Source organism: Brienomyrus brachyistius, chromosome 2, assembly GCF_023856365.1.
Source record: "Brienomyrus brachyistius isolate T26 chromosome 2, BBRACH_0.4, whole genome shotgun sequence".
Lineage (NCBI taxonomy): Eukaryota > Metazoa > Chordata > Actinopteri > Osteoglossiformes > Mormyridae > Brienomyrus > Brienomyrus brachyistius.
This window is the reverse complement of record NC_064534.1, coordinates 35,072,069-35,091,956: the sequence shown is the minus strand read 5'-3', so window position 1 is coordinate 35,091,956 and position 19,888 is coordinate 35,072,069. Positions and strand designations below refer to the sequence as shown.

Here is a 19,888-nt window from a genome sequence, read left to right as displayed (position 1 = left end):
ATGCGGAAAGAATGGAATAATTGTGGTAGGCTGCCGGCTGAGTAGTTTGGTGAATGTTTGGTGTGGGTCCGGCGCTGCCGATTGGATGGTGGTGCTGCAGTGTGAGTCAGATATAAAAAAAAAAAAAACCAGGAGTAGGATCCAATGGGACTAACTGGCATGTATAGACGCGTGTAATGCAAAAGGGCTGTTTTTGGTCGCGTCTCTCGCTTATGGCCATACCACCCTGAACACACCCGATCTCGGAAGCCAAGCAGGGTAGGGTCTGGTTAGTACTTGGATGGGAGACCTCCTGGGAATACCAGGTGCTGTAAGCTTTTCTCACTTTTACTTTATACAGGGGGCGCTCCACTTCACGATTAATTTAAATCTATCACTCCCCTTCCATTTTACTATTTTATATATATATATATTTTTCTCTCATTCATAAAGGCAGCTTTTACACACCGTTTTACTCCAAATACTTCCTGGTAATTCTAGGTGCTGTAAGCTGTTCGTGCCTTTATTCCACCAGGGCGCGATCTTCTCACAAACTTGAAGACTGTCACTCCCCATTCACGTTTTACAACTTATTGTTAATGATAAAGAGACAGCTTTTTACACACAGTTTTAAACAAAGTACTGATATTATTCCTCTTCAACTGACCGCTTTGTTTTCTATGCAAAAACCACTTCGCCACAGAAGACTCGATATTATTGGCATAGCAAGTTCTGCTCTTCTCCTTTCAAAACTTGCTAAAAGCTGTATTTAAAAGAACAGGTTGGCCGGGGTAATTCACACCCTTCAATGCCAGCTTAATGTTTAGGTTAGTGGGAATCACAGAGGAATTAGGGATGGAAACTTCTTTGCTGGTGGTAGAAGCGGTCTGGTGAATTTTTAGAGAGAAGAGGCCGTCGATGTTTGAATGTAGAAAATTGTTCTGGCTGCAGCCTGCAGTATGGACTTGTTGGTGTGTGTAGCTCCCAGTGTTCTGACAGCGCGACGTTTTGGGGAAGCATGTGATTCAGCAGCTACCAGTGGGCTTCGTGCGGCGGAGATTTTGTGGCTGTTAGCGGAGTTGATAACAGAGGGTCGTTAAGAGAAGCCTGCATGCAGTAGGCAAAGGAGTAATGTTTGCCGGCGGGGGACGTGCGGCGATTAACCTGTGCGGTAGTGAAAAGGAGTTAAAAAGAAGGAAGTGTGCGGATGCGGAAAGAATGGAATAATTGTGGTAGGCTGCCGGCTGAGTAGTTTGGTGAATGTTTGGTGTGGGTCCGGCGCTGCCGATTGGATGGTGGGGCTGCAGTGTGAGTCAGATAAAAAAAAAAAAAAAACCAGGAGTAGGATCCAATGGGACTAACTGGCATGTATAGACGCGTGTAATGCAAAAGGGCTGTTTTTGGTCGCGTCTTTCGCTTATGGCCATACCACCCTTAACACGCCCGATCTCATCCGATCTCGGAAGCCAAGCAGGGTAGGGTCTGGTTAGTACTTGGATGGGAGACCTCCTGGGATTACCAGGTGCTGTGAGCTTTTCTCACTTTTACTTTATACAGGGGGCGCTCCACTTCACGATTAATTTAAATCTATCACTCCCCTTCCATTTTACTATTTTATATATATATATATTTTTCTCTCATTCATAAAGGCAGCTTTTACACACCGTTTTACTCTAAATACTTCCTGGTAATTCTAGGTGCTGTAAGCTGTTCGTGCCTTTATTCCACCAGGGCGCGATCTTCTCACAAACTTGAAGACTGTCACTCCCCATTCACGTTTTACAACTTATTGTTAATGATAAAGAGACAGCTTTTTACACACAGTTTTAAACAAAGTACTGATATTATTCCTCTTCAACTGACCGCTTTGTTTTCTATGCAAAAAGCACTTCGCCACAGAAGACTCGATATTATTGGCATAGCAAGTTCTGCTCTTCTCCTTTAAAAACTTGCTAAAAGCTGTATTTAAAAGAACAGATTGGCCGGGGTAATTCACACCCTTCAATGCCAGCTTAATGTTTAGGTTAGTGGGAATCACAGAGGAATTAGGGATGGAAACTTCTTTGCTGGTGGTAGAAGCGGTCTGGTGAATTTTTAGAGAGAAGAGGCCGTCGATGTTTGAATGTAGAAAATAGGTCTGGCTGCAGCCTGCAGTATGGACTTGTTGGTGTGTGTAGCTCCCAGTGTTCTGACAGCGCGACGTTTTGGGGAAGCATGTGATTCAGCAGCTACCAGTGGGCTTCGTGCGGCGGAGATTTTGTGGCTGTTAGCGGAGTTGATAACAGAGGGTCGTTAAGAGAAGCCTGCATGCAGTAGGCAAAGGAGTAATGTTTGCCGGCGGGGGACGTGCGGCGATTAACCTGTGCGGTAGTGAAAAGGAGTTAAAAAGAAGGAAGTGTGCGGATGCGGAAAGAATGGAATAATTGTGGTAGGCTGCCGGCTGAGTAGTTTGGTGAATGTTTGGTGTGGGTCCGGCGCTGCCGATTGGATGGTGGTGCTGCAGTGTGAGTCAGATATAAAAAAAAAAAAAACCAGGAGTAGGATCCAATGGGACTAACTGGCATGTATAGACGCGTGTAATGCAAAAGGGCTGTTTTTGGTCGCGTCTCTCGCTTATGGCCATACCACCCTGAACACACCCGATCTCGGAAGCCAAGCAGGGTAGGGTCTGGTTAGTACTTGGATGGGAGACCTCCTGGGAATACCAGGTGCTGTAAGCTTTTCTCACTTTTACTTTATACAGGGGGCGCTCCACTTCACGATTAATTTAAATCTATCACTCCCCTTCCATTTTACTATTTTATATATATATATATTTTTCTCTCATTCATAAAGGCAGCTTTTACACACCGTTTTACTCCAAATACTTCCTGGTAATTCTAGGTGCTGTAAGCTGTTCGTGCCTTTATTCCACCAGGGCGCGATCTTCTCACAAACTTGAAGACTGTCACTCCCCATTCACGTTTTACAACTTATTGTTAATGATAAAGAGACAGCTTTTTACACACAGTTTTAAACAAAGTACTGATATTATTCCTCTTCAACTGACCGCTTTGTTTTCTATGCAAAAAGCACTTCGCCACAGAAGACTCGATATTATTGGCATAGCAAGTTCTGCTCTTCTCCTTTCAAAACTTGCTAAAAGCTGTATTTAAAAGAAGAGATTGGACGGGGTAATTCACACCCTTCAATGCCAGCTTAATGTTTAGGTTAGTGGGAGTCACAGAGGAATTAGGGATGGAAACTTCTTTGCTGGTGGTAGAAGCGGTCTGGTGAATTTTTAGAGAGAAGAGGCCGTCGATGTTTGAATGTAGAAAATTGTTCCGGCTGCAGCCTGCATTATGGACTTGTTGGTGTGTGTAGCTCCCAGTGTTCTGACAGCGCGACGTTTTGGGGAAGCATGTGATTCAGCAGCTACCAGTGGGCTTCGTGCGGCGGAGATTTTGTGGCTGTTAGCGGAGTTGATAACAGAGGGTCGTTAAGAGAAGCCTGCATGCAGTAGGCAAAGGAGTAATGTTTGCCGGCGGGGGACGTGCGGCGATTAACCTGTGCGGTAGTGAAAAGGAGTTAAAAAGAAGGAAGTGTGCGGATGCGGAAAGAATGGAATAATTGTGGTAGGCTGCCGGCTGAGTAGTTTGGTGAATGTTTGGTGTGGGTCCGGCGCTGCCGATTGGATGGTGGGGCTGCAGTGTGAGTCAGATAAAAAAAAAAAAGAACATTAGTAGGATCAAATGGGACCAACTGGCATGTATAGAGGCGTGTAATGCAAAAGGGCTGTTTTTGGTAGCATGTCTCGCTTACGGCCATACCACCCTGAACACACCCGATCTCGTCTGATCTCGGAAGCTAAGCAGCGTAGGGTCTGGTTAGTACTTGGATGGGAGACCACCTGGGAATACCAGGTGCTGTAAACTTTTCTCACTTTTACTTTATACAGGGGGCGCTCCACTTCACGATTAATTTAAATCTATCACTCCCCTTCCATTTTACTATATTATATATATATTTTTTTTTTCTCTCATTCATAAAGGCAGCTTTTAGAAACCGTTTTACTCTAAATACTTCCTGGTAATTCTAGGTGCTGTAAGCTGTTCGTGCCTTTATTCCACCAGGGCGCGATCTTCTCACAAACTTGAAGACTGTCACTCCCCATTCACGTTTTACAACTTATTGTTAATGATAAAGAGACAGCTTTTTACACACAGTTTTAAACAAAGTACTGATATTATTCCTCTTCAACTGACCGCTTTGTTTTCTATGCAAAAACCACTTCGCCACAGAAGACTCGATATTATTGGCATAGCAAGTTCTGCTCTTCTCCTTTCAAAACTTGCTAAAAGCTGTATTTAAAAGAACAGATTGGCCGGGGTAATTCACACCCTTCAATGCCAGCTTAATGTTTAGGTTAGTGGGAGTCACAGAGGAATTAGGGATGGAAACTTCTTTGCTGGTGGTAGAAGCAGTCTGGTGAATTTTTAGAGAGAAGAGGCCGTCGATGTTTGAATGTAGAAAATTGTTCTGGCTGCAGCCTGCAGTATGGACTTGTTGGTGTGTGTAGTGTTGGAGTTAGACTCCACCGAGTCCGTTGATGAGGGAAGGATGCAGTCTGAGGCGAAGGTTGGTTGCAAGTCAGCTCTCTTTAATGACGTCACAGATTGCAATCAGGGAGCACACTTCGATGCACAAAACAGTACATACCAAGAGTAGCTCAATATCTTTTGTCAGGGTCTGGTTTTTATAACCCAAACAGGGCGTTTGCCGTTCTTGTTGTTGACTCTCCAGTTAGCGTAACATGCAACTATTGTTTTGTAACTGCTAGTGTTAGTCCCCACACCCGTTCCCTTTTATCTTATCTTATTATGTTGCAATTAAGCAGCGTCAGCGACCCCCTCCCTTGTTATGTCCCCGCATGTCAAGCGTAAGCTTAATGTCACCGCGACCCTGTCAATGTACCTTCTGCTTTTCTAAATTTACTTGCACTTCGAGGAGGGCCGGAGCCCCCCTTTTTGTCCTGCCTATGTTCCAGTTCCAGTTAGTTCCCCATTCTCAGTGTGACAAAGGTTAGCACGCGGCCTAGCCCCCCTTCAATTCCCCCTTTTGATCTCTACTAAGAGATCATTACTGGTTTTAATGCTTAAATTGTTTTGCGCGAAAATTTGCGGTATCCCCCTTTTGATCTCCTCAAGGAGATCACTACAGGTTCTAATGATTGGATGGCTTTGTGCGAAATTTTGCGGTATCCCCCTTTTGATCTCCGCAAGGAGATCACTACTTACAGAGGGCGCTCCAGACTAACCAGAGACAGGCCGATGACCCCCTCCTCAAACTCCCCCACCTCTTTAATCGGTAGCAGAGGCATCATGGGCACATACGTGTCAGGGGGTTCCTCAGCCTTTTTCTCTATGGCGGTGGTGATCAGTCTGACAGCGAGAGCCCGCAGGCAGGGAATACAACAACATCCACAGGTAACGGTTATTGCGAGAAACGTAGCGATTGATATAAGTAGCGAAGCGATTAGTCCCTTCCACTGCCCGAACTTAGAGGCGATCCAGTCCTCCCACACGTGCACGATACCAGACTGCTCATGTAGGGTGTAAGAGAGGGTGCGGAGACCCTCCAGTGCCCTGGTGACAGACCCGTCCGGGGCCGTATTATTGGGGATGAAAGTGCAACAGACGTCCCCAAACATGGCACAAACACCGCCTTTCTCCGCCAGCACCATGTCCAGTGCAAGTCTGTTCTGTACGGCCATCAGGGAGGTCGGGCCCAGCTGTTCCGCTAACCCCTCGACTGCGTCACGTGTCAGATTGGAGAGACGAAGCACATTGTAATGCACATAATTGATGCGGTCCACGTTCTTGTTTGGGGTTATGGGAAAAACAGCTGAAAAAATCGGGAGGTTCTCAAATCCGGCCGCGATTTGGTTGGCCAGTTTAAATTAGTCTGGGACACCCCTCGGGACCCCGATGGCATCTATGTATGTCACGGAATTTACAGTCAGGTCGAAATGGTGAGCGCCCCGTTTTTCCCGGCCGGGGGTCCCCTCTACCTTCACCTCTCTAGGTGACCGTTCCCCTATCAGAGTCAGAGGGGCCCCCAGCCTTACCATGGCGCACAATCCCACCCCGCTAAACGACATCCGAACTCGGAGTTTGTCTTGTCCGCAGTACCAGAATAGCCCTGCCCGGGCTACATGCCCGATCTGGCCTGATCCATCCTGTTGGATGCACATGCACCAATCAGTAGGGATGTCACCGACGTGGGGCCCTGTGCCTGTGAAGTTGAAGCAGAGGTACCGGCCCCCAGCCTTCTGGGGTGTGAAGGGCCCTGGTCTGGTTCGGGGATCGATAGGCGGATAGAGGGCGGCCAGAGCATCACACCCCAAAGGATTAACCTCCCTGGTCAGGGCAAGCATACAGCTATATCCCCAAGGGTCTGATAGATGGAATGGGGCAGGTTCGGTAAATAGTTGGGGCCTGGCAGCTGCACAGGCCACGCAGCCCTCCATACACTGTTCTCTGGCGGTCTGCTCTAACCAGTCTAACCAGATGTTCCTATCCGTATATCCGGTTGCTAGCTCGATAACATCTCGGGGATTCAGCCGGTTATAGTTCACCTGTAACACCCTGGAGTCATTTTTGGGCCGGAAAGGCACAACAGGCAGAACCCTGTCCCTGGGGGTGTCAGGCTGTCTGTCCGGGGGAGGCGGGTCAATGAACTGGATCCAGAGCACCCCAAAAGGGTCTCGCCCTGACTGGTCCACCCCTAGGAGGACATACAGCATGTCGGCCCCATCCGAGCCAGACTGGTAATTCCCCAATGAAAGGGCCAGTGGGTTCAACCCGGAATGCCCGGTGTACCCTTCTCTAGAGAAGGACACGTTCCTCCACCAGTCTGCGTACTGGATAGGTCCGGTGGGTACCCATGGTCCCGTGTACTTGGCCACCTGTTCCCACCAGGCACAAATGGACTCCAAGCTACTCCACCCCTCCTGACACGCCTCATTGAACCTTTGGGAATCGCACAACCATACGTCATACCCCCTGTAGGAGGCATTTTGGCCCCCACAGTCAATCACGTCACAAAGGTCAAACAGGAACGTGGTGGGGGTCCCTTTCGTGTATCGCAACAGTAGCCCCCCCCACTTATCCTCGCACCTGGTCGGTGTTCCCCACGGGAGAGCCTGGGCAGTGGAAGAGAGCATGAGCATTAACATCAGCGGGTTAGTAAGGATATATATCACACACATTACTTGTTTTCCCCCCAAAGTCCCCCTTTTTATCTTGATCATCGTCATCCTGGTCCCGATCTTTCTCTGGTGGATGAGGTGTAGTCGTCTTCTTTCAGTCAGGGGTGGACTACCCTGCTGGTTGCCTCAGGTCAGGGGATTATTCTGCCCCTACTGCTGGGACCTGAGTTACTGCCGGTTCAGCCGAACCGGGTTGCTTTGCGCTGTCGGCGAGGTCCTCCTGGATCTCGGCGAGTGATCTGCTGGGCTCTGCTACCGCTGCGCACTGGCTCCAATGGTACCAGGTTTCACCTTTGCCTTTCAGCCGCACTGCGTGAGACGTCCGTTCCGTGACTTGGAAGGGGCCGGTCCACCTGGGCTCTGACCACTTCCTTTTGATGACCTTCAGAAGGACCCACTCCGCTGTATGTGGCTTGGCTGGCTGGGCCCCTGGTCTCGTTTCCTGAACCTGCTTAGAGAAATCTGTCACCAGCACCTGTAACTCCTCATAATATGCTTTGGCCGTGCTTACCCCTCCTTGTTCAGGTTTCCCCTCGAGTCCTCCGTAGGGCCCTGGGAATTGTCGTCCTGTCTGCAACTCGAACGGAGTGAACCCTGTTCCCCGATTTATGGAGCACCTGATTGACATTAGTGCCAGGGGTAATGCCTCAACCCAATTCAATTTAGTCTGTGCACAGATTTTTGCCAATTTTTGTTTGACCGTCTGGTTCATGCGTTCCACCTTCCCCTGGGACTGAGGATGATACACTGTCCCGAACGCATGTTTAAGTCCCAACGCCCTTTCTGCCTTCTGCAGATCCTCGCTTTTGAAATGTGAACCATTGTCTGACCTCACCCTCTCGGGGAACCCATGCCTGGGTATATAATGGTTTACTAGGAACTTCACCACCGAGGCCCCGTCTTCTCTCCTAGTGGGCCAGGCTTCTGGCCACCCTGAGAATGCATCCACACACATCAGCACATATCGCATCCCACGCACCGGTATTATCATGTCGGTGTAGTCTAGGACTATTTCCTCTCCAGTCCTATGACATGCTGGAAACTGACCCTTTTCTGGTTTTACCGTGGGTCTTGGGTTGTGCAGCGCACAGATCTCACAGCTTTTCACAAACTCCTTTACCATATCCTTCAGGAACGGATGCCACCATGCTCTCAAATTGTGAAGTATCTGTCCTGTCCCCACATGCCCCACACCGTGTGCCTCTTCTATGACCTGTTGCCTAATTCCCATAGGGAGGGCTGGCTTCCCCTCCCTGTTACACCACAGGCCCTCTGTTTCTATGCCCCCCTTTTCTGCCCACATGTTCTTCTCCTCTGGGGAGGCTTGCGCCTGCATGACTCGGATCCTGCTTGAGGTCAGCCTGCCCTGTCCCTCCAGTTCCTCTTCTACTGTAACCATCTGTCTGCTTACCTCATACCCCGCTGCCACTTTTGCTTCCGCATCTGCTGCTTGATTGCCTTGTGCTATCACTGTCCCTGACCCCTCATGTCCTTTGCACTTTACCACAGCTATTTTCTCCGGAAGCATCAATGCCTCCGCTAACTCTCTCATATCTGCCTCATGCTTAATCGGTTTGTTTCCTGCCGTTAAGAACCCAGCCCTCAGCCACTGGCTGAGTTCCACATGCACAGCCCCCACCGCATACGCTGAGTCTGAATAGAGGGTGACTGCTTTACCTTCAGCCAATTTTAAAGCTTCAATGACTGCCCTGATCTCCGCTCTCTGGGCCGATTGGGCCCCCTCTAGTCTCTCTGCTTTCAGTGTCCTGAATCCCAGGCCTTCTCTCGCTACCACTGCAAACCCTGCTTGCAAACTTCCACTCTCTGTTCGAAAACAACATCCATCAGTAAACCACTCCTCCGTACCTTCTATCTGTTCGGCTGCGAGGTCCTCCCTGACCTTTTCCTCTTTCCTAACCCTGGCCTCACATTCGTGGGGTGCCCCTCCCCCCATTCGATCAGCCATGTTGATGCCCTCATGGGCAAAAGTTAAATGTGGCGCCTCTAAAATTTTGCTGAGCCTCTGCTGTCTTAGAGACGTCATTGTGAACGTTTGTGAGTTCACATAGGCCACCACACTGTGCGTGGTCAGGATGTGTAGGGCATGGCCCATCACAATGTGTGCTGTTTTCTGCACGGCTTTTGCCACTCCTGCCACATGTCTGGTGCATGACGGATGTCGCTGTTCTGTGGTGTCGAGTTTGGTGCTAATATACATCAATACCTTCCTCTCTCCCCCCTTTTTCTGAAACAAGACGGCGTTCACGACGTCTCCAGTTTCAGAAACATCTAAATGAAACGGGAGAGAATAATCAGGTAACGCCAAATCAGCTGCTTGGGCCAACCTCTGCTTGAGAGTGATGAAAGCCTCCTCTGCAGGTTGATCCCACGTCAGAGTGGCGCTGAGGCTCCGCAGGCCATGTGGCCGCACCAGAGCCCTCAGTGGTTGCGTCAGACCTGTGTAATCTGCAATGTAAGTTCGGCTGTATCCGGTCAGTCCCAAAAAGGACAACATGTCCTTCACAATAATTGGTTTAGGGTGACTCAGGATGGCTGACCGATGGGCCGGAGAGAGCCCTGTTCCCTTACCTGACAGGACCCTCCCCAGGAAGGACACCACCGTCCGGGCCACCTGTATCTTATCCTTACTGACCTTAAATCCTTTTTCTGCCAGCCAGAGGAGCACTGACCGCGTTGCCTCGAGTGCCGCCTCCGCTGTCGGGGCCGCGATAAGCAAGTCATCGACGTACTGGACGAGGGTGACCCCATCCGGGAGCTGGCAGCCCTGCAACGACTGCTTCAACACCTGGTTGAAAATCCCAGGAGACAGAGCAAATCCCTGTGGGAGTCGCGTGTACCTGAACTGGCATCCCCTGTACGTGAACGAGAATACGTCCCTGCAGTGGGGTGCTAGTGGTACAGAAAAGAAAGCATTAGCCCGATCAATGCAAGTGAACCATGTTTGGGACGGCGTAAGATTGGTGAGAGCGACGTAGGGATTAGGAACCGGAACAGTGGGAGTCAGCAGCAGCTCATTGATAGCGCGCAAGTCGTGCGCCATACGATACTTGCCTGTTCCTGCCTTTTCTACTGGGAGTATAGGAGTATTCCACTGAGAGGTGGACCCTTCTAACACACCCGCCCGTAAGAGACCGGCTACAGTCTCTGCTATCCCTTCCTCTGCAGCTGGTTTGTGTTGATATTGCTTGACCCAGAGGGGTCCAGCACTGGGGTGCAGTAGGAAGTCGACGGGCGTGCAGTCCACCAAACCAACATCAGTGGGGCTGGTGGACCACAGTGAGTCTGGCAGAAAAGCCAGTAGTGCTGCTGCACCGGGATGATCCATCTTTTCCCTACCATGGTCCCTAGACAATTGTTCATGCTGTAACATGGCTGTGTCTGTCACCTTAGTTTGAATACAGTAGGAACTGCAGGAGGGGGAGTACGAGATTTGTGGGATCTGGGTGAAAACCCAGTCCGTAGCTGAAGTGGCTCTTTTCACCATTGGGCCTAAATCTTTAGCCTGATGCTTCGGATGTAGGGCGAGAGAGACGTGTGGCACCGCCTCCTCCCCCATCCTGTACCAGGGCAGTTGCTCAGGAGACAGGTGGACTGCTGAGGCCACCCCCTCGGGACCTACATAAATGTTTTGGGAAGCAACTTGCCACTCGTGGCCTTCCAGTTGCTCAGAAAACAGGTCCCCATACCATTCTATGGAATTTCGGTCATAAAACAGTGTCACATGTGGGGGGTCGGGTGGAGGAACGTAGGGTTCCAGGAGGGAGATCCAGGAGCGCCACGCGGAGTACACCGCCAGGATACCCGCCGGGCTAGGCTGCAGGAGGCCCCAGTAGATGTCAGCCACCGGATGTTGTGACACAGGTTGCATCAGCCACTGCCCGGTGCCGCCTGTCGCTCCGTCACATGGCAGGCGGGTCCCTTCGGGGAGGGTGACAACCAAACCATCAGCATTACACAGAATTGAAGCTCCCAGCTTCACCAGCATGTCCCGCCCCAGAAGGTTCACAGGCACTGCAGCGGAGACCACAAACGGGTGTAGAAAGGTCTGTCCCCCCAACCGCACTCTCACAGGCTTAGTCACTGGCAGTTTCTGCTCCTCCCCGGAGAAGCCCACAACGGTCACTGTAGTGGTGGAAAGATGTTGTTGGTTAGGCATCACATTCAAAGTCGAATATGTGGCCCCTGTGTCCACCAAGAACGGCAGTTCTTTGTCCATGACCTTTAGGGACAGCATGGGGTCTGCCCCCCCTGCGTCCCGGGCCACCCGTGGGCACCGTCACTGGGAGGGGTCACCCCACTCCCAGTCTTCGGATCCTGTGAGGGTGGGGTACTGCCCTCCTCCGGGAACAGCCTGTGGATTGGGTGCAGTCGCTTGTCCTGCTGGGGGTCCTTCTTGGGCCTGTCCTGCTACGCACTCCCTGGCCCAATGACCCACAGCCCCACACCGGAAACAAGCTCCCTGCGGTGGCCACCTCTGCGACATACCCCGGCCCCATCCCCAGTTCCCGGCTCCCCGGCCTCGGCCCCCACGGCCTCTTCCCCATTGCTGGGGACCCCAACCTCGATTACTGTAATTGGTATTTTGTCTGACCCATGGGCCAAACTGGGGAGGTGGTGCTCCTGCCACCATCTGTCTCCCCTGCCCTTTCTTTTTGTACGTCTGTGCTTTTTGTCTCGCTTCTCCCACCTGCAGTTTCAACAACTGTGTCTGTAAATCTTTCAGACCTCCTTCCTCTTTTGTGGCCTCGTCCCTCGCTCTCTGAAGATGATGCAACACATGTCTATCCCACACGGGGGACTCAGCGCCTGGGAGGTCAGGATTAGCCAAAATAGCTGTTTTCACTTGCTCAGGGACACCTTCCAGGACCGCTCGCCGGAACCACTCCTGCTGAACCCCCGCCTGCCCTGGGTGACACCCAGTTCTCCGCGTCCAATCCTCCTTACATTTGTCCAAATATTCTCTGGGGGGGGTTTTAGGCTCCCACGAAAATTTTGGCATGCTAGCCCCACTTGGGGTGGGGAACATCTCCCGCATGGCTTCCCCCAAGCCCAGCACTACGTCTGTTAGAATCACACCATCGCTGCGAGTAAGTGTCCCTGCCATTTCCTCTATTTCCTGCAGAGAATGTTTAGTGAGGCACCTCGCAGCCACTGCTCTGAAATCACCCAAGGCCAACTTTGTTCCCTGCGTCAGCTGGTCTAATTTATCCATCCAGTGACCTCCCCCGTCTGCAGGAGGGGGCATCTTGTCTGCTAGTGCCTGCACGTCTCCTAAGGAGAACGGTTTATATCTCTCTGGGCCCCCTGAAGCCCCCCTTAATAGGGGAAACTGCTTAGACCTCAGGCTAGGTCGCCGCTGTAGTATGCGGGACCTGAGAATCAGTTTCCCTGAGGATTCCCTTCTCTCAGGCTCTACCCCCTCGCCTTGTTCCCCGTCCAAATCAATCAACACTTTCTCATCCTCATCTTCCTCACAATACCCTGACAATTCACCAATAATCTCAACTTCCCCTCTCCTGACCCGTCCCCGGTCTCGGAGAGGGGTGAGGCTGCCCCTCTTACCCCGGGCTGCCTCCTCCTTTTGCTCTCTGATCACCCTTTCCTGGAAGGCTTGCTTAGTGCTGCCTTTACCAGGGGTGCCCGTACTTTCTCCCTCGGAATCCCTAGTGGTTTCACAATCTGAGTCTCTTTCCTCCACACTACCGCCATCCCTTCCCAGGAGGTTCCCTTCCCCCTGGGTTTGAACCTGGACCGTTCCCCCAGTAACATGTATTACTGGACATATGTGCGCCGGGGGAGCGGTGGGAAAACCCCCACGGCTGGTGTACGCCGGGGGTTGTTTATCCCTTTTCCTAGTTCCCTGCCCCTCCGGGACTGGGTCACAGTTATCGTTATCTCCACTTTCCCTATGCAGGTGATCGATCCCTTGCCAGAAAATGGCTAGGCGAGCCCACACTTGCCTCTCCTGCTCCTGTCTCTCTCCCTCTTTTCTCCACTTTCCCCGTTGTAACACCCCTGCTTCTCCTCGCTGACGTCCTGCCTCATCTTTCAGGTCTCTATGCTCCCTTTCCTTACGCCATAAAAGTGCTCCTAATGATTGCCTCTCCTCTGGTTTGTATCCAGCACTTTTTACTGCAATACCCATACGCTTCCACGCATCTGCCGTCTCTCTCTCTCGGCCCTTTTCCTGTGCTGCTTTACCCACTGCTATTTTTAGCAGCTGCATTTGTTCAGACAGAGGCTTCCACCGCCCGCGCACTGGTGGACCCCAGCCTCCGTCATCCAATTCTCTATCAAATTCGTGCTCCATGTTTTACCTTATCCGACCTACGCTTTTCCTGATCTAATAGCCCTTGCGCCTCAGGATGTGGATTCACCCACCCACACTTAGTACACCTTTTCGCTGTCACTGAGTGCCCCACCAATAAACACCACCAAAACATAAACACACAGTTATCAAGCCACGGACAACGGTAAACAGTAAACAGTACGTAATCAATTGTAAATACAAAGAATAAATGACTCTATGTACACCTTATCTCACACCAGTCCCCCACCAACCCCCAGTCACCAACTCGCACTAAATACACTTTATTTACACGGGTAGCTTCGAGGACTTTATACCTCGGGCCTACAATGACCCGTTTTCGGGAGGATGAACCTAACTCCTCCAGCCAAACGAGCTGCTTGGGGGTCCTATATCCCCGGGCGGCTCAGGCCCAGCTGTCCTACTACCTGCCAGCAGTAGGTGGGGTGCCAATCCACGGACGGGTCCCAGACCCTTGCCAATAGGTTCTGTGACGGAGGTCCCTGACCCACTGTCACCTTTGAGAGCCCTCTGTTTTACAGGGTCCCTGACCCCTGCGAAGGCTCCCAGGTCCCAGACCTTCTATCACAACGCTTTCCTCTTGGGTCCCAGACCCTCCTCACCAGTACTTCTCCCTTCTCTCCTCCAGGGTCCCCGACCCTTCCTCAACACTACTCTTCTCACGGGTCCCAGACCCCTCTACCACACTACTTTACTCAAAGGTCCCAGACCTCTCCACAACGATACTATTCTCAGGGGTCCCAGACCCTTTAACAACGATACTATTCTCAGGGGTCCCAGACCCTTCAACAACACTCCTTTACTCAAAGGTCCCAGACCTTTCCACAACGATACTATTCTCAGGGGTCCCAGACCCTTCAACAACGATACTATTCTCAGGGGTCCCAGACCCTTCAACAACACTCCTTTACTCAAAGGTCCCAGACCTTTCCACAACGATACTATTCTCAGGGGTCCCAGACCCTTCAACAACGATACTATTCTCAGGGGTCCCAGACCCTTCAACAACCCTCCTTTACTCAAAGGTCCCAGACCTTTCCACGACGGTACTATTCTCAGGGGTCCCAGACCCTTCTGAGCTACACCCCCAACAAACCCTCGCCCCAATTTTGGTTGACAGATCCTGAGACACTTCCAGCCACTTTTTAGGAATAGCCAATATGCAGAGTTTGATAAAACAGGCTCTGCCTACCTTTTTCCCTGGGCGCCCGTGGCTGTCCGCGTCCACAAGACCTCGTCTCTGGTTCCAATTAGCACAACCTCCTCCTCATCCCGGACGAGCCCCCAAATTGTTGGAGTTAGACTCCACCGAGTCCGTTGATGAGGGAAGGATGCAGTCTGAGGCGAAGGTTGGTTGCAAGTCAGCTCTCTTTAATGACGTCACAGATTGCAATCAGGGAGCACACTTCGATGCACAAAACAGTACATACCAAGAGTAGCTCAATATCTTTTGTCAGGGTCTGGTTTTTATAACCCAAACAGGGCGTTTGCCGTTCTTGTTGTTGACTCTCCAGTTAGCGTAACATGCAACTATTGTTTTGTAACTGCTAGTGTTAGTCCCCACACCCGTTCCCTTTTATCTTATCTTATTATGTTGCAATTAAGCAGCGTCAGCGACCCCCTCCCTTGTTATGTCCCCGCATGTCAAGCGTAAGCTTAATGTCACCGCGACCCTGTCAATGTACCTTCTGCTTTTCTAAATTTACTTGCACTTCGAGGAGGGCCGGAGCCCCCCTTTTTGTCCTGCCTATGTTCCAGTTCCAGTTAGTTCCCCATTCTCAGTGTGACAAAGGTTAGCACGCGGCCTAGCCCCCCTTCAGTAGCTCCCAGTGTTCTGACAGCGCGACGTTTTGGGGAAGCATGTGATTCAGCAGCTACCAGTGGGCTTCGTGCGGCGGAGATTTTGTGGCTGTTAGCGGAGTTGATAACAGAGGGTCGTTAAGAGAAGCCTGCATGCAGTAGGCAAAGGAGAAATGTTTGCCGGCGGGGGACGTGCGGCGATTAACCTGTGCGGTAGTGAAAAGGAGTTAAAAAGAAGGAAGTGTGCGGATGCGGAAAGAATGGAATAATTGTGGTAGGCTGCCGGCTGAGTAGTTTGGTGAATGTTTGGTGTGGGTCCGGCGCTGCCGATTGGATGGTGGTGCTGCAGTGTGAGTCAGATAAAAAAAAAAAAAACCAGGAGTAGGATCCAATGGGACTAACTGGCATGTATAGACGCGTGTAATGCAAAAGGGCTGTTTTTGGTCACGTCTCTCGCTTACGGCCATACCACCCTGAACACGCCCGATCTCATTCGATCTCGGAAGCCAAGCAGGGTAGGGTCTGGTCAGTACTTGGATGGGAGACCTCCTGGGAATACCAGGTGCTGTAAGCTTTTCTCACTTTTACTTTATACAGGGGGCGCTCCACTTCACGATTAATTTAAATCTATCACTCCCCTTCCATTTTACTATTTTATATATATATATATTTTTCTCTCATTCATAAAGGCAGCTTTTACACACCGTTTTACTCTAAATACTTCCTGGTAATTCTAGGTGCTGTAAGCTGTTCGTGCCTTTATTCCACCAGGGCGCGATCTTCTCACAAACTTGAAGACTGTCACTCCCCATTCACGTTTTACAACTTATTGTTAATGATAAAGAGACAGCTTTTTACACACAGTTTTAAACAAAGTACTGATATTATTCCTCTTCAACTGACCGCTTTGTTTTCTATGCAAAAACCACTTCGCCACAGAAGACTCGATATTATTGGCATAGCAAGTTCTGCTCTTCTCCTTTCAAAACTTGCTAAAAGCTGTATTTAAAAGAAGAGATTGGCCGGGGTAATTCACACCCTTCAATGCCAGCTTAATGTTTAGGTTAGTGGGAATCACAGAGGAATTAGGGATGGAAACTTCTTTGCTGGTGGTAGAAGCGGTCTGGTGAATTTTTAGAGAGAAGAGGCCGTCGATGTTTGAATGTAGAAAATTGTTCTGGCTGCAGCCTGCAGTATGGACTTGTTGGTGTGTGTAGCTCCCAGTGTTCTGACAGCGCGACGTTTTGGGGAAGCATGTGATTCAGCAGCTACCAGTGGGCTTCGTGCGGCGGAGATTTTGTGGCTGTTAGCGGAGTTGATAACAGAAGGTCGTTAAGAGAAGCCTGCATGCAGTAGGCAAAGGAGTAATGTTTGCCGGCGGGGGACGTGCGGCGATTAACCTGTGCGGTAGTGAAAAGGAGTTAAAAAGGAGGAAGTGTGCGGATGCGGAAAGAATGGAATAATTGTGGTAGGCTGCCGGCTGAGTAGTTTGGTGAATGTTTGGTGTGGGTCCGGCGCTGCCGATTGGATGGTGGTGCTGCAGTGTGAGTCAGATAAAAAAAAAAAAAACCAGGAGTAGGATCCAATGGGACTAACTGGCATGTATAGACGCGTGTAATGCAAAAGGGCTGTTTTTGGTCGCGTCTCTCGCTTATGGCCATACCACCCTGAACACACCCGATCTCATCCGATCTTGGAAGCCAAGCAGGGTAGGGTCTGGTTAGTACTTGGATGGGAGACCTCCTGGGAATACCAGGTGCTGTAAGCTTTTCTCACTTTTACTTTATACAGGGGGCGCTCCACTTCACGATTAATTTAAATCTATCACTCCCCTTCCATTTTACTATTTTATATATATATATATTTTTCTCTCATTCATAAAGGCAGCTTTTACACACCGTTTTACTCCAAATACTTCCTGGTAATTCTAGGTGCTGTAAGCTGTTCGTGCCTTTATTCCACCAGGGCGCGATCTTCTCACAAACTTGAAGACTGTTTCTCCCCATTCACGTTTTACAACTTATTGTTAATGATAAAGAGACAGCTTTTTACACACAGTTTTAAACAAAGTACTGATATTTTTCCTCTTCAACTGACCGCTTTGTTTTCTATGCAAAAACCACTTCGCCACAGAAGACTCAATATTATTGGCATAGCAAGTTCTGCTCTTCTCCTTTCAAAACTTGCTAAAAGCTGTATTTAAAAGAACAGATTGGCCGGGGTAATTCACACCCTTCAATGCCAGCTTAATGTTTAGGTTAGTGGGAATCACAGAGGAATTAGGGATGGAAACTTCTTTGCTGGTGGTAGAAGCGGTCTGGTGAATTTTTAGAGAGAAGAGGCCGTCGATGTTTGAATGTAGAAAATTGTTCTGGCTGCAGCCTGCAGTATGGACTTGTTGGTGTGTGTAGCTCCCAGTGTTCTGACAGCGCGACGTTTTGGGGAAGCATGTGATTCAGCAGCTACCAGTGGGGTTCGTGCGGCGGAGATTTTGTGGCTGTTAGCGGAGTTGATAACAGAGGGTCATTAAGAGAAGCCTGCATGCAGTAGGCAAAGGAGTAATGTTTGCCGGCGGGGGACGTGCGGCGATTAACCTGTGCGGTAGTGAAAAGGAGTTAAAAAGAAGGAAGTGTGCGGATGCGGAAAGAATGGAATAATTGTGGTAGGCTGCCGGCTGAGTAGTTTGGTGAATGTTTGGTGTGGGTCCGGCGCTGCCGATTGGATGGTGGTGCTGCAGTGTGAGTCAGATAAAAAAAAAAAAAACCAGGAGTAGGATCCAATGGGACTAACTGGCATGTATAGACGCGTGTAATGCAAAAGGGCTGTTTTTGGTCGCGTCTCTCGCTTATGGCCATACCACCCTGAACACACCCGATCTCATCCGATCTCGGAAGCCAAGCAGGGTAGGGTCTGGTTAGTACTTGGATGGGAGACCTCCTGGGAATACCAGGTGCTGTAAGCTTTTCTCACTTTTAATTTATACAGGGGGCGCTCCACTTCACGATTAATTTAAATCTATCACTCCCCTTCCATTTTACTATTTTATATATATATATATATTTTTCTCTCATTCATAAAGGCAGCTTTTACACACCGTTTTACTCCAAATACTTCCTGGTAATTCTAGGTGCTGTAAGCTGTTCGTGCCTTTATTCCACCAGGGCGCGATCTTCTCACAAACTTGAAGACTGTTTCTCCCCATTCACGTTTTACAACTTATTGTTAATGATAAAGAGACAGCTTTTTACACACAGTTTTAAACAAAGTACTGATATTTTTCCTCTTCAACTGACCGCTTTGTTTTCTATGCAAAAACCACTTCGCCACAGAAGACTCAATATTATGGGCATAGCAAGTTCTGCTCTTCTCCTTTCAAAACTTGCTAAAAGCTGTATTTAAAAGAACAGATTGGCCGGGGTAATTCACACCCTTCAATGCCAGCTTAATGTTTAGGTTAGTGGGAATCACAGAGGAATTAGGGATGGAAACTTCTTTGCTGGTGGTAGAAGCGGTCTGGTGAATTTTTAGAGAGAAGAGGCCGTCGATGTTTGAATGTAGAAAATAGGTCTGGCTGCAGCCTGCAGTATGGACTTGTTAGTGTGTGTAGCTCCCAGTGTTCTGACACCGCGACGTTTTGGGGAAGCATGTGATTCAGCAGCTACCAGTGGGCTTCGTGCGGCGGAGATTTTGTGGCTGTTAGCGGAGTTGATAACAGAGGGTCGTTAAGAGAAGCCTGCATGAGGTAGGCAAAGGAGTAATGTTTGCCGTCGGGGGACGTGCGGCGATTAACCTGTGCGGTAGTGAAAAGGAGTTAAAAAGAAGGAAGTGTGCGGATGCGGAAAGAATGGAATAATTGTGGTAGGCTGCCGGCTGAGTAGTTTGGTGAATGTTTGGTGTGGGTCCGGCGCTGCCGATTGGATGGTGGTGCTGCAGTGTGAGTCAGATAAAAAAAAAAAAAAACCAGGAGTAGGATCCAATGGGACTAACTGGCATGTATAGACACGTGTAATGCAAAAGGGCTGTTTTTGGTCGCGTCTCTCGCTTACGGCCATACCACCCTGAACACGCCCGATATCGTCTGATCTCGGAAGCTAAGCAGGGTAGGTTCTGGTTAGTACTTGGATGGGAGACCACCTGGGAATACCAGGTGCTGTAAGCTTTTCTCACTTTTACTTTATACAGGGGGCGCTCCACTTCACGATTAATTTAAATCTATCACTCCCCTTCCATTTTACTATTTTATATATATATTTTTTTTCTCTCATTCATAAAGGCAGCTTTTACACACCGTTTTACTCTAAATACTTCCTGGTAATTCTAGGTGCTGTAAGCTGTTCGTGCCTTTATTCCAGCAGGGCGCGATCTTCTCACAAACTTGAAGACTGTCACTCCCCATTCACGTTTTACAACTTATTGTTAATGATAAAGAGACAGCTTTTTACACACAGTTTTAAACAAAGTACTGATATTATTCCTCTTCAACTGACCGCTTTGTTTTCTATGCAAAAAGC

General features: G+C 49.7%; 4 protein-coding genes, 6 non-coding genes and 2 pseudogenes across 23 annotated transcripts in view; 9 read left to right on the top strand and 3 right to left on the bottom strand.

Annotated features, from left to right (window-relative positions):
- LOC125715510 (protein NYNRIN-like) overlaps positions 1 to 19,888 on the top strand; it is a 334,468-nt gene that overhangs the window by 259,390 nt on the left and 55,190 nt on the right. The gene's annotated exons all lie outside the window — the stretch shown is intronic.
- LOC125731360 (5S ribosomal RNA) lies at positions 209 to 317 on the top strand (annotated as a pseudogene).
- LOC125736616 (5S ribosomal RNA) lies at positions 1,395 to 1,513 on the top strand. The gene has a single exon (XR_007395891.1). It is a non-coding gene; the product is annotated as a 5S ribosomal RNA (ribosomal RNA).
- LOC125731359 (5S ribosomal RNA) lies at positions 2,591 to 2,699 on the top strand (annotated as a pseudogene).
- Positions 3,775 to 3,893, top strand: LOC125734623 (5S ribosomal RNA). The gene has a single exon (XR_007393927.1). It is a non-coding gene; the product is annotated as a 5S ribosomal RNA (ribosomal RNA).
- LOC125715651 (uncharacterized) lies at positions 4,598 to 15,390 on the bottom strand. 3 transcript variants are annotated; one of them, XM_048987468.1, is made up of 2 exons: positions 15,008 to 15,390; positions 4,598 to 7,676 (listed from the first exon to the last, which is right to left on the bottom strand). In XM_048987468.1, exon 2 carries the CDS (start codon positions 7,274 to 7,276, stop codon positions 5,918 to 5,920), a length of 1,359 nt encoding a protein of 452 aa, XP_048843425.1. In that variant the 5' UTR covers positions 7,277 to 7,676; positions 15,008 to 15,390; the 3' UTR covers positions 4,598 to 5,917. The 3 variants fall into 3 exon arrangements, with proteins under 3 accessions (XP_048843425.1, XP_048843417.1, XP_048843407.1); XM_048987460.1 differs by lacking the exon at positions 15,008 to 15,390 and adding an exon at positions 14,770 to 15,001 and having other exon boundaries at positions 4,598 to 7,679; XM_048987450.1 differs by lacking the exon at positions 15,008 to 15,390 and adding an exon at positions 14,770 to 15,001.
- On the bottom strand, positions 7,368 to 11,617 carry LOC125709756 (uncharacterized). The gene has a single exon (XM_048978540.1). It carries the CDS (start codon positions 11,481 to 11,483, stop codon positions 7,368 to 7,370), a length of 4,116 nt encoding a protein of 1,371 aa, XP_048834497.1. The 5' UTR covers positions 11,484 to 11,617.
- Positions 11,526 to 14,763, bottom strand: LOC125715594 (uncharacterized). The gene is made up of 2 exons (XM_048987345.1): positions 14,396 to 14,763; positions 11,526 to 14,287 (listed from the first exon to the last, which is right to left on the bottom strand). Exon 2 carries the CDS (start codon positions 13,557 to 13,559, stop codon positions 11,526 to 11,528), a length of 2,034 nt encoding a protein of 677 aa, XP_048843302.1. The 5' UTR covers positions 13,560 to 14,287; positions 14,396 to 14,763.
- On the top strand, positions 15,833 to 15,951 carry LOC125733400 (5S ribosomal RNA). Its single transcript, XR_007392746.1, has one exon. It is a non-coding gene; the product is annotated as a 5S ribosomal RNA (ribosomal RNA).
- Positions 17,027 to 17,145, top strand: LOC125733471 (5S ribosomal RNA). The gene has a single exon (XR_007392816.1). It is a non-coding gene; the product is annotated as a 5S ribosomal RNA (ribosomal RNA).
- Positions 18,221 to 18,339, top strand: LOC125734704 (5S ribosomal RNA). Its single transcript, XR_007394007.1, has one exon. It is a non-coding gene; the product is annotated as a 5S ribosomal RNA (ribosomal RNA).
- Positions 19,418 to 19,536, top strand: LOC125736358 (5S ribosomal RNA). The gene has a single exon (XR_007395638.1). It is a non-coding gene; the product is annotated as a 5S ribosomal RNA (ribosomal RNA).

Excerpts from the sequence above, each read along its gene's own strand:
- LOC125715651 (XM_048987468.1), bottom strand. The coding sequence starts at position 7,276 with ATGACGATGATCAAGATAAAAAGGGGGACTTTGGGGGGAAAACAAGTA.
- LOC125709756 (XM_048978540.1), bottom strand. The coding sequence starts at position 11,483 with ATGCTGTCCCTAAAGGTCATGGACAAAGAACTGCCGTTCTTGGTGGAC.
- LOC125715594 (XM_048987345.1), bottom strand. The coding sequence starts at position 13,559 with ATGGAGCACGAATTTGATAGAGAATTGGATGACGGAGGCTGGGGTCCA.